Here is a 13,777-nt window from a genome sequence, read left to right as displayed (position 1 = left end):
ATAAGATATAAATTTCACATAGATTTTAAAATTTAATAATTTTATTACAAATTCTGCTTTTGTCTAAAATTATTATTCAAAACACTCATTTTAGTACATAAAAATTATCTCTCATTTCCTCTCTATGCCATTTTCTGACCATAAAGTCAGTTATCTGAAAGTCAGTTGTCTTCCTCAATAATTTATTATGCATGTATAGAAGCCAAAGAGAAAAGTATGAGTTTTTACTGAAGGATAAAATTTTGGAATTCGAACAGAGTTACGTAGTTCCTGTTCCAGAATCACTTTTGTAGTTTCCTGTGAAGAGTAAGCTGTTGGGTCTAACAGTTCCAATGTATCTCTCAAGTGAACTCCTTTGCTCTTTCGGATGATTAACTCTTCATTTGAAAACCTAATTTTCTTTCTAGTTTGTATTCTATTGTGTCTCATAAATCTCTATTTGATGACAATTTCCTATGCCATAATTAAAGTATAAAAGACTAGAGTTTAATTTTTATGTGATAAAAGAGAGACTAGTAAATTAGAATAAAGTCAAGCTTCTGGAAATTTAATGTATAAGCAGATTTAAAGAAACAAACTTGATTTGAAGACCATAAAAAGTAATGAAAGAAAATTTTAATGAATATGCTATAATTTGAGGTATAGAAGAATATTTTAAGTCAAAAACAAAAAGCAAGGAACTACAAAGATCAATATGTGACAGAAGTAAATACTCTTCTAGAAACAAATTTTAAGGACAGATTAGTAAAGAATATTTGCAAAATGGATGATACCTAATATGTGAGACCTTAACAAATTAAGGTGAATAAGAAAATATTGGCAAGGATGTGAGCCATCAGTTGCCACAAAAGGATAAATCTATAATGTATACTAAGTGCATGAAAAAGTTTTCAGTCTCAGTAATAATCAAAGGAATGCAAGTAAAAATTGCCTGTCAGATTGGGAGAATTACAAAACTGATGAAACCTGGAGTTGGCAAAGATATAACAAATGCTTTTATACTACATTAGTGGGAATGTGAATTGGTATAACCAGAATTTTGATGTGTGCCTATTTACCTAGTAATTATGCATCCAGGAATTTCTTTTAAGAAAATAAATGAATATGTTGATACATATTTTATAAACAATGTCCATAATATATTAAAGTGAGTAAAGCATATTATTTGTATATATTACCAAAAAAGTATACAGAAGACAAAATTCTAAAACTGTATAGACCAAAAATAGTGGCTTTTATTACATGTTGATAGTTATCTTTACCTATAAATTTTGGAATATTTCTTTTATGACAAAATTTAAAAGTTTGAAGATAGAATAGAAATTTTTCAAAGCTTCCTCCAACTAGAAAAAAAAAGTCTTGACACACAAGTTTTTTAAAACTTGAAGGATTACCTTTACCTAAAATAAAATACTCATTTATCAGTAAAATGTGCTGATTTCACATAATTGTACACTTTTCTTTTGAACATATTTTGTTTGACTTATGCATGAAAGTTTTAAAACCACTAAACATGCTTATTTTCCTAATTTCATATCACTCAACTTGAATATTTTATGTTCATTGGAAATCGTGAAATGAAAGCTGTTTTAGAGTTTTTCTATTTCTAGTGCTTTGTGCTTATTTGTGTAAAAATTGATGTTCTTTCTTAGATCTTGAACTCTGAGTATTATTTTTATTTTAATTGTATTTTTTATGATATTCTAATTCTTTGCAAATTGATGTTACATATGTACATGTTGTAGCTTTGTATTAATTACATATTTAATTTTAGTAGAACAATCTTTTAGGAGTCTTCTCTCTGCTATATGTTAGTATATACAGGGATCCTAAGTCTAGGTTCCACTGCTATAGATAATTAAGATATTTGCAGATATATCATGAAAATCACACTAGTTACCATGTAATTTGCCTTTTTGTCCCCTTTATTACAGGAATCATGGGTAAAGAAGGAAGACAAGCTGCAAGAAACAGTGACTATGCAATAGCTAGGTTTAAATTTCTCTCCAAATTGCTTTTTGTTCATGGTCATTTTTATTATATTAGAATATCTACCCTTGTACAGTATTTTTTTTATAAGGTAAGTTTATGGAGAATTCATTTTATGAAGTTTTTTGCTTTAGAAGTATAGGTCCTGGGCCTCCCCGGTGGCGCAGCGGTTGAGCGCTGGGTTGCGAAACTGCCCGTGGCCTCTGTGGCGCCGTTTCCATCTCCGGCTGCTCCCCGGCCTCCGGAGGAGGGTCCCACATGGCGCGCAGACCTCTCCTGCCCCCCGCTGCTCCCCTCAGCAGTGTACTTCGGTCCTTCTGCCTGCTCTGCTCCCTGCTCTGGCTCTGGTGAATTCTCTCACCCTCCCGCGCTTCTGACTGTACCCAGTGCATGTATAAACTAAACAAAACAAACAAATAAATAAATAAATAAAACATGCCTCTATTAAAAAAAAAAGAAGTATAGGTCCTCCCTTCAGGTGTTGTTACTATATTGTACCTACCACCAAAGTATCCATAGTCCACCACCTACTTAGCTCTTCTGCGATTTTTTTTAGTGAGTTTTCTTTTTGAGTTGTATGAGTTCTTCGTAGATCTTAGATATTAGCTCCTTGTCAGATGTATAATATACAAAGATTTTCTCCTATCTGATAGGCTGTTTCTTCATTTTTTAAAAAAAATTTATTTATGCATACAAGAGCTGGGGTATAGGCCAGAGATACAGGGCATGAGAGGACCCACCAGAGACAGAGTAGGAAACAGAACAGACAGGCTGAATGAAATACACTGCTGAGGGGAGCAGCGGGCAAGACTTAGGAGAGGTCTGACTCGCCATGTGGGTTGCTCCCTGGCCAGCCAGGGATGGAACTTGTGCTGCAGAGGCTGCGAACTGCTTCATAGTGTGGTGCTTAACCCCTTGCATCACCAGGGAGGCCCTATTTCTTCATTTTAATGATAGTTTCTTTTGCTGTGCAAAAGCTTTCAAGTTTGGAGACTCAGCTCCAACAACAAAGGGGGAAAAATCAAAAGTCAATCAGTGGGGCTACATCAAAATTGATACATTTTATTATATGCAAATTAGAGAATAATTTGATTTCTTTAATGTCATTTTTATCTTGAACCAGGAATAAGCTTTAATTTAGCTCCAAGATGATAGTTTCTTTTTTGTTCCATGAGTCACCCTTTGGTAGTCTAGTAAGATGTATAAACCACTTAGTTTAGGTGTTTTAGATACATAAAATGAAATACATTAAGATTATAAGGATACCACATGAAATTCCATTCTATCTCTTGACCCTTTTGGGCCACGTGAAGGTCACATGAGAAGTTGACAGTATGTGCTGCTGGCACAGGGAAGCAGGAGAATTGGGCAGATAGAGGCCATTTTAGGGAAGTTGAGGGTATGTGGAACCTCAATGTAAAGAAGCCCTATTACCAAGACATTTAATACACCACAGCATCCTATATTGCATATATTCCTACAATTATGAAGTAGCTGGAGGACAATGAAAGGATATAAGTAGGTTACATATTGCTAATGGCGGGGTTTTTTCCTAGCTTTTTCTGTGACATAAGTGTATGGAAATGGAAAGGTGTTTTGATGGTTCCATTTATTATTGAATGTTTTTGCATTGTAATGCTGTTATAAAGCCCTAAATTGTAAATAAATCTAACTCATTGTATTATGTATTTAAAGTATTGAATAATAGTTGGAAGATTATAAATTCAAAATTGTGGTGTTGCTTGGCATTGATATGAGTCAAGGAGATTTTAACTTTGACATTTACATTCTTTAAAATACTTTTAAACATTTTTTAGTAAAATGGGATAAATTCTTACAGGCAGATCTACTTAACCACATCAATTTGAGATTGTATTTGGATTTTTTTAATAGTCAATTCTAGGAATTGTTCTTCCAAGTATGTTAATTATTTCTGTCTAATCTTGTTTTTCAGAATGTGTGCTTTATCACACCCCAATTTTTATATCAGTTCTACTGTTTGTTTTCTCAACAAGTAAGTAAATAGAATCTTGTCTTATCCTTTTAGAGTTGTGTTTAAATTTTGGTTAACACTTAAAAGGTCTTTTTTTGTATTGCCTAATCCTACATATCACAAGATAAACATCTCTAATTAGTATATTTAATCTATACAACAGTCATAAAATTGTGATTTTCATTTTGAAGTGAGTGTTAATACCAAAATGTATTTAATTCATAATTCTTTTCTTAAATAGAAACATAATGGCTTATGATAGAATTTTGCTAACATTTTTTAACTTATCTGTACTATTTTTATAAGCTCTGGACCTGATAGCTATAAGGAGACTGCATCATTATTTTTTCTCTGACTCAGGATTTTGTTAGATTAGAAGGAACTTTGGGAATTAAGCTTAAGGATGACTTACAGATTTCACCTCGGAAGATAGAAGGCATCTATAATGCTGCATTGAAAAGGGTTCTGAATTATAGGCTCAGAGAGGAAAAAACTCATAATTGGTTAGCAGTAACTGCAATGAGCACTTGTTAGGTCTTTGGTTTTACCCATTAGAAATTTCATTCTGGACTTCCTCTGTCTTGTTTTGTAGACAAGGATTGAAGTCCACAGAGTTTTAGTAACTTGCCAGAGATATTGAAATAACAAGTGGTTAATTATCTTTGGTTTTTCATGAGTCATTTTATACTTAGTACTGTTTCCTCCTCTGTTTATAATCTATACCTCTAAATCCAGTAACAATGTTTGCTTGCTTGAGTGAAGTAAAGAATGTTAATGTTTAAAGAGCCTATAATAAGGATCCCTAGTCTGCATAGTTAGGTTTTCAGAGGGTTTGTAGTATAATTTGAGAGATAGTATTAGTAACAATAAAACAGGATACAAAGCATAGGCAAAGTGATACGCAATTAATACCAATATTAGCACATACGACTTTAAGAAGAGGAAGCTGTCATTAAGGACATAAGCCAGTATATAAAGTTTCATGGGTCATACCTTAAACGACATGTAAGACTGATGGGAAGAGAAAGCTATGAAAGCAAAAGTATTTATGTAGCATGTTAAGGAATAGTAAAAACCTAGGATACATGTAGTAGAATTGTGTAAGATTACGGTGGCCAAGTTGTGGAGAATCTTGAAATGCAAGTGCAATTTGCCATACCACAATCATTTGACATGACAAAATGTTTCAATTCCCCCAAAGAATATAAATCTAGAAACATTGTATGTTTATGTCTACATAAGAAACAAATTGAAATTATTAAAATGGATGTTGTATAAATTGAAAATATTGTAGACTTTTCCTGCTTTTAGACTTTACTGTAGACTTCTAATATGCTTCTTTGTGATTAGATGCATAAGTGTAGTAATATATAATTTTGAATCTCAGAATTCCTACCCATTTCTCTTTTCAGACACTTTATGATAGCGTATACCTGACTTTATACAATATTTGTTTTACTTCTCTACCTATTCTGATATATAGTCTGCTGGAACAGCATATAGACCCTCATGTATTACAGAACAAACCCACTCTCTATCGGTAAGTACCTTTCCTTACTAAATGTTCATAATATTTCTGATTGTAAGTAGTATATTACACAGTTACCACTTTTTAATAGTACCTTAAAAATAAGTGTATACATTAGGTAGTGAATTTATGATTAATACTCTAGTAAGGAAATTTTGTTGTTGTATTACTTATAATTGTCAAACACCAAAAAGAAACTTTAAGTAAATTTTTTCACTGTTTTTAGGAATGCACATTTTCATTCTAGGAATACATTGAGTAGTTGTGTCATATGCACGTAATGCTGTAAACCATTAATATTCCATTTCATGTGCACAAAGGAAGTGGTTGAGTATTGGTTGTCTCTAGAGTTCCTTACAAGTTAGTTCATGTTCTGGCATTTTCAAAATTATGAGTGATAATCAATGCAGAATACAGGGTTGAAGATACTAGCTTCTCTCCCAGATGTCCTGAGTTAATTTTGCTTCCCAAAACCAAGTACTCACAGATATATGGAAATGTTTCTTAGGAACAACTGTAGTTTCCACATTAGTGTGACCTCCACTCTTACAAAGGTGTTATTTATCCAAGAGTGTTAGTAACTTATTTTGATTTCCTAGGATATTTAGACATGGGCTTGACCCAAGATTGCTACGTACTATTCTTCCCATAATAGCTATTGATGAATTTGTAATCAATTAGGAGCCTCAGTGCTAAACCTAACTCAAATGACTCTGCTAACAAGAGATAAGCATAGCACAGTGACTGAATGTTTACAATAGGATATAATACAGATAAATCAACTTTGCATAGTTAAACAAGTGTATTATATCTATATTATATTTCCTTGTGATAGCAGTAGTATGTAAATTCAGGTTTACACTTTCTGCTAATATTTTCAAGTAATTTTAAACTAAAAGTCCATTTTTTGATTATCAAATTGTAATAATTAGAAGGCATATAATAAATATGAGTCCTTATGCATTCCTTTTTCTCTTTTTAATTTACAGAGACATTAGTAAAAACCGTCAATTAAGCATTAAAACATTTCTTTATTGGACTATCCTGGGTTTCAGTCATGCCTTTATTTTCTTTTTTGGATCCTATTTTCTAATAGGAAAAGATGTATCTCTGCTTGGAAATGGCCAGGTAAAATATATAGCTTTTTAAAGATTTTTTAAATTGATTTAGCTTTATTTTTCATAACTGTCATAATAAATAAAATAAAATTCAACTTAAAAGTATAAAATTTGCATATTAAATTCAAATGCAGTTATAAAAAATGTTTTTAAACTTTTTTTTACTTAATAAAATTTCATCCAAATGAAAATAAAACAGAAAGGTAATTAACGTAATCTTAATATGAAACTTGGGTTACTGGACAATATTGCTATTCAAAAATTAATTCACACAGGGATATATTCATGTCCCTGCATGTTGTTCACTTCAGGATTGTGTTTTAATAATAGCTACTGTTTATTTACTACTATTATGTTAAGTGCTTTATATGTCTTATCTTCATTAACCCTTACAGTATTCCTAATAGAAAGATATTGTGACCTGTATTTTTCAGATGAGAAATGAGGACTTAGTATGGTTTTGCTTTTAATTGCAGTATTATTTTTCTAGTATGCTTGGGAAGTGCTACAACAGTGCACACTAGCAATTCTAAGGATATTAAAAGTTACTATTTAGAATGACCACTTTTCTGAAATATGAAAATGGTAGCATCCCAAACAATATGTTGTTACTTAGTCCTGATTGGAGTGTTCTTGTTGGGAGACTTTTAGCAGAACAAAGCCTCTCTTTCTAGGCTTAGATAAATGAGTTAGTAGTCGTGGTACTATGGTAAACTAGAAAATGCTTGTCACCTTTAGTTTCTCTTTTCCATTGGCAATACTTGAGTATGGTATCATATTTGGAGACATAGAGATTTGTAATTGGAGAATGTAAAATTTTGTGTATTTGACAAACAGTTCATAATGACCAACCATCCTATGTACATTCAAATCTTTTATCCATTTTGAGTTGATTTTTGTGTATGGTGTGAGACTGTGGTCTAGTTTCATTTTTCGCATGCAGCTGTTTTCCCAGCATCATTTACTGAAGAGCCTATTTTGTTCCAGTGTATGTTTTTGGCTCCTTTGTCACAGATTAATTGTCCACATGTAATAAACCCACTGTGGGTTTATTTCTGGGCTCTCAGTTCTATTCCATCGGTCTGTGTATCTGATTTTGTTTCAGTTCAGGATATTTTAATTATTGTGGCTTTATAATTTAGCTTGAGGTTTGAAAGGATGAGACCTCCATTCTCTTTCTCCTTTGTTAGGATTGCTTTTGCTATTGGGGTCTTTTGTGATCCCATATGAATTTCAGTAGTATTGGCTCCAGTTCTTTGAAATATGCCACTGATATTTTTATTAGGATTGCATAGAATCTGTATATTGCCTTGGGCAGGATGGCCATTTTGACAATGCAAAACTGAAACTCTTACCTATTAAATAATTACTCTCTGTATTCCCCTCTTCCCAGCTTTTGGTAATACCCATTCTACTTTTTGTTCCTCTGAATTTGATTACCCATGAAATAATTTTTTTAAAGAATTATATAATTGTGACGTAAGCACCAATAATAAAAATGTTAAGTATACTATAAATTAGATACAAAGAATAAGTGACCTTCTTAAGGAGAACTTATCTCCTCATCCGTTGATCTCTACAGAGCAAAGTCATTTCATCTCGGGACACACTTACTCTAACCGTGTTGTATTTACGTTCACATTTTTGTAAATATCTTATGTTGTCTTTCTGAAAACTCAGGAAGGAAATTTTCAGTAAAGAAGCTGTTTAACATTATTTTTTAAAAAGATAAATTGCTACCTAAGATCATAGGTGAGGAAATAAGGTGATGGGAAATGTAAGAGGAACAATTCAGATTAAAAGAGTTCAGCTCATCTCCAAACTACAGCAGACTTCCATCAAATGCAATGGCAAAGGAAGCATCCTAGGAGAGTGTATTAAAGAGTAAAAAACATTAATGAAGGAAACAGAAAGGAGGAAAATGTTATACTGCAAGAGCAGAAAACTAATATGATATAAGGAAGAAAAATAGCAGACTAGTTTCAGAGGAAGCTGAGTTCCCATCCAGCATTCAATGACATTTCGCTTCTCTGATTATTTCACCTAAAAACTTCAAAAGAAAAAGAGCATAAGGGAAAAAAAGAATTCTTTGTTAACTCAGGAACTTAAGCACTGATATCTATTTCACTCAGTGATTTGAAGAAAATTACATACGAGAGAACTATAGTTTGAAAGGATATCCGGCTCAAATAAAGGTTTTAAAATTTTTATTTTTGTTTTACTGAAGTATACAGGAACTTAAAGGAAAATGCTTGCCCTTTTTTTTTCATGGAATTATAACATTTGAAAAAACAATTTAAATAAAAAATTTTAGGATTGGGAGAAAAAAAGGAAAAACTATTGTAATATTATAATTCCTGTTGAACTTCTCTACTAGAAAAGTTAGAATTGTCAGACCCTCATTCTAAAATATATTATTATGTAAATAATATGTTATACATATAAAAATATATAAAAGTGTATATAAATATACACTTCTACCACATTAAAAACTAAATGAGAAAAAAAGAATTAAGGAAAAAGAAATTCTTCACCCTGTCATCAAGCCTTCTAGGTCTCACACTTGTCAGATTAGTTAGTTGGAAGGAGATAGCAAGATAAATTAGATTAAGGAGATGAAATTTCAGGTTCTAATTTTGAGAGGAAAGGAAAAATAAGCCTTAGTGGTAGTACTAAGTAGTAGTAGTGTTTACTACTATTCTTTGACATTTAACCATTCATTTCTCTACTTACTTCCTGTCCTTAATTTCTCTTTGGTGTTATACACATTATCAGCTGTTTAAACCTAATCATCAAATTGTAAGAGCTCTGTATTCAAACTAGAAATGTACTATTCTGTATCTGTATTCCACAAAGAAGGCAGTATCTTGTTCAATTCAAACAATTTAACTTCTGTAATTACCAAGGTCATTAAGGAACACATACAATTTAATTCCTGTAAGTTGCAGAGATACAGATTTCTTTTAATAAAAGGTTATATAGTTCAAATATCTTTGCTTTCTAGTTCATGATAGACTTTCTCTGTGTTTTCATTTATTCATGAGACAAATATTTAAAGCACTAACATTTCAGACAATAAAAAAGAGATATAATATACATTAAAGGAAAACATAAATATACTTAATATCACCCACAGTTGGTAAGGTGTTTAAAATTAATAGTATAGTTTGTACTGGGGAGCTGAACAACTGATTAACTCTAGTGATGTAATTCTGTTACAGATCAATAAATATTTAAGTTAAAACTGATAGAGAAGTTTTCATCTCTTGTTTATTTTTTTTAACGATTTATTTATTTATTATTTATACAAGCACTGGGTTACAGCCAGAAGCGCGGGAGGGTGAGAGAATTCACCAGAGCCAGTACGGGGAGCAGAGCAGGCAGAAGGACCGAAATACACTGCTGAGGGGAGCAGCGGGCAGCAGGAGAGGTCTGCTGGCCATGTGGGACCCTCCTCTGGTGGCCAGGGAGCAGCCAGGGATCGAACCGTCGCTGCAGAGGCTGCGGGCAGCTTCGCAACCCAGCGCTCGACCACTGCGCCACCGGGGAGGCCCATCTCTTGTTTATTTTTAATCCCCTTCTTACCTAATCTAGTAATTTATTCGCACAATTCTCTTTCCTTCATCATCAATCTGTTATCCTCTATTGGCTCAACCAATCACAATATAAACATGCTCTTAAGATCTCATCTTCTGCTGAAAACCACAATTCCTTGATCCACAAACTGCACTGGGTACTGGGTTTGGTGGTTTTTTTTTTTTTTTTGGGGGGGGGGGTGGCCCTTAAAAGCAAAATTTGAAGTAGTTACCTTTTTTCTGTTTGTGCTTCCTGGTCGCTTCTCATCCCTTGAACACTATGGGGCTTTTGCCCCAGCACTCCCATCAAAATCATGTTCTTTATGATAATCAGCACCTTTACATAGTTTTTTTTTTCATGTTTTTTTTAATAATAAATTTTATTTTTATATTCCACATACAGTTGCAACCCCCCCTTTCTGATCTCAATCCCTCCCCTCCCGCCCCCCATCCCCCCAAAAGTGTCTCTGTTTCATACTTTTTTTGTTCATTCTGATTTTCACTTTCTTGTAGTTATTCATTTTCCTGGTCCCTTATTTAAGTTTTCTAGATTCCTGCTATGAGTGAGACCATCCGGTATTTTTCTTTTTCTTTTTGCAATTAAAATTATTTCGCTGAGCATGATCCCTTCCAGCGCCATCCATGTTGCTGCAAATTGCATCTTTTTTGAATGCTGAGTAATATTCCATGGTGTATATGGACCACATCTTCTTGATCCAGTCATCTATTTTTGGGCATTTGGGTTGTTTCCAAAGCTTAGCTTTTGTAAACAGTGCTGCTATAAACATAGGGGTGCAGGTGTTCTTTGGAATTGATGTTTCTGTGTCCTTTGGGTAGATACCTAGGAGTGGAATTGCTGGATCATATGGAAGCTCTATGTTTAGTAGGTCCATAAATCTCCACACAGCTCTCCATAGTGGTTGGACCAGTTTGCACTCCCACCAACAGTGCAGAAGAGTTCCTTTTTCTCCACACCCTCGCCAACATTTGTTGTTGCTAGTTTTTTTAATATGTGCCATTCTCACTGGTGTAAGACGGTATCTCATGGTAGTTTTGATTTGCATTTCCCTGATTACAAGTGATGTTGAACATTTTTTCATATGCCTGTTGGCCATTTGCATTTCCTCTTCAGAGAAGTTTCTTTTTAGCTCTTCTGCCCATTTTTCAACTGGATTATTTTCTTTGTTGTTGTTGAGTCTCATCAGCTCTTTGCAGATTTTTGTGATCAGTCCTTTATCATTAGTGTTGGGTGAAAAATGTTCTCCCAGTTGGTGGGGTTTCTCTTTGTTTTTGTTATTGTCTCTTTTGCTGTGCAGAAGCTCTTTAATTTGATGTAGTCCCAGCTGTTTATCTTTGCCTTCACTATCACTGCTTTGGGTGATGTGTCTGTAAAGATGTCTTTGATGTGCAAATCACGTAGTGTTTCACCTATATTTCCTTCTATATATTTTATGGTTTCAGGTCTTATGTCTAGTTCTTTAATCCATTTTGAGTTGATTTTCGTGTATGGTGTGAGGTAGTGGTCAAGCTTCATTCTTTTGCATGTAGCGACCCAGTTTTCCCAGCACCATTTATTGAACAAACTTTCTTTGCTCCAATGCATAGTCTTTGCTCCTTTGTCAAAGATTAGTTGACCATAGATCTGTGGGTTTATTTCTGGATTTTCTATTCGATTCCATTGGTCTGTATGTCTGTTCTTGTTCCAATACCATGCAGTTTTGATTATTATGGCTTTGTAGTAGAGTTTGAAGTCTCGGAGTGTGATGCCTCCATTCCCTTCTTTTTTTTTTCAGGAGAGCTTTGGCTATTCGGGGTTTTTTGTGATTCCATATGAATTTCATCAATAATTGTTCTATTTCTTTGAAGAATAACATTGAAATTTTGATTGGAATAGCATTGAATCTGTATATTGCTTTTGGTAGGATGGCCATTTTAATAATGTTTATTCTTCCAATCCATGAGCAGGGGATGTCTTTCCATTTCTTTGTGTCTTCTTCTATTTCTTTTAACAGTGTTTTATAGTTTTCTTTGTATAGGTCCTTTGCCTCTTTTGTTAGATTTATTCCTAAATATTTGATTTTTTTGTTTCAATAATAAAAGGGATGTTTTTTTTTATTTCTTCTTCTTCAGATTTATTGTTTGTGTATAGGAAGGCTACTGACTTTTGCGTGTTGATTTTGTATCCTGCCACTTTACTGAACTGACTGATTAGTTGAATTAGTTTTTCTGTGGAGTTTTTGGGGTTCTCTACGTATATTATCATATCATCTGCAAATAGTGATAGTTTGACTTCTTCTTTTCCTATTTGGATTCCTTGGATGTCTTTCTCTTGTCTTATTGCTCTGGCTAGGACTTCCAGTATTATATTGAAAAGCAGTGGTGAGAGTGGACATCCTTGTCTTGTTCCAGATCTTAATGGAATTGCTTTCAGCTTTTCACCATTGAGAATGATACTGGCTGTTGGCTTGTCATAGATGGCCTTTATGATGTTGAGGTATGTTCCTTGTATCCCAAGAATTTCAAGGGCTTTTATCATGAATGGGTCTTGCACTTTATCAAAAGCTTTCTCAGCATCTATTGATATTATCATATGGTTTTTATATTTCTTCTTGTTGATGTGTTGGATAACATTGATTGATTTTCGGATGTTAAACCATCCTTGTGTCCCTGGAATGAATCCTACTTGGTCGTGGTGAATTATCTTATGGATACATTGTTGGATTCTGATAGCTAAAATTTTATTGAGGATTTTTGCATCAGTGTTCATTAGGGAGATTGGCCTGTAGTTTTCCTTTTTTGTGTTGTCCTTGTTCGGTTTTGGTATTAGTGTAATGTTGGTTTCATAGAACGTGTTTGGGATTGTCCCTTCCTTCTCAATTTTTTGGAAGAGTTTGTGAAGGATAGGCACTAATTCGTCTCTGAATGTTTGGTAGAATTCATTTGTAAATCCATCAAGTCCTGGGCTTTTGTTTTTGGGGAGGTTTTTGATTACCATTTCAATTTCGCTAATTGTAATTGGTCTGTTTAGGTGTTCTATTTCTTCTTTATCTAGCTTTGGGTGATTGTAGAGTTGTAGGAGTTTGTCCATCTCCTCTAGATTGTTGAACTTGTTTCCATATAACTGTTCATAGTAGTTACTGATTATTCTTTTGATTTCTGCTGTGTCCGTTGTGATTTCTCCTCTTTCATTTGTGATCCTGTTTATTTGTGCTTTCTCCCTTTTTTCCTTTGTGAGCCTGGCTAGGGGTTTGTCTATTTTATTGATTTTTTCAAAGAACCAGCTCTTGGTTTCATTGATCTTTTGGATTGTATTTTTAGTTTCAATTTCATTTATTTCTGCTTTGGTTTTTATTATTTCTTTTCTTCTACTGGTTTTGGGGTTTTTTTGTTGTTCTTTTTCTAGATCTTTGAGCTTCGAGATTAGGTTGTTTCTTTGAGTTCTTTCTTGTTTCTTGATGTGAGCTTCTATTGCTATATATTTTCCTCTTATTACTGCTTTTGCTGCATCCCATACATTTAGGATATTGGTGTCCTCCTTGTCATTCAATTCAAAGAATTTTTAATTTCTTCTTTG

General features: G+C 33.4%; 1 protein-coding gene across 1 annotated transcript in view; it reads left to right on the top strand.

Annotated features, from left to right (window-relative positions):
• ATP11B (ATPase phospholipid transporting 11B (putative)) overlaps positions 1–13,777 on the top strand; it is a gene marked incomplete at both ends in the record, with an annotated part of 81,741 nt that overhangs the window by 53,974 nt on the left and 13,990 nt on the right. Inside the window, 4 exons of the mRNA XM_084232716.1 lie at positions 1,935–2,080; positions 3,944–4,003; positions 5,395–5,522; positions 6,500–6,638. Coding sequence (XP_084088842.1) covers positions 1,935–2,080; positions 3,944–4,003; positions 5,395–5,522; positions 6,500–6,638 — 473 coding nt within the window. The remainder of the gene's footprint in view (positions 1–1,934; positions 2,081–3,943; positions 4,004–5,394; positions 5,523–6,499; positions 6,639–13,777) is intronic.

Source organism: Talpa europaea (assembly GCF_964194135.1).
Source record: "Talpa europaea genome assembly, chromosome: 4".
Lineage (NCBI taxonomy): Eukaryota > Metazoa > Chordata > Mammalia > Eulipotyphla > Talpidae > Talpa > Talpa europaea.
This window is presented reverse-complemented; position numbering and strand designations above follow the sequence as displayed.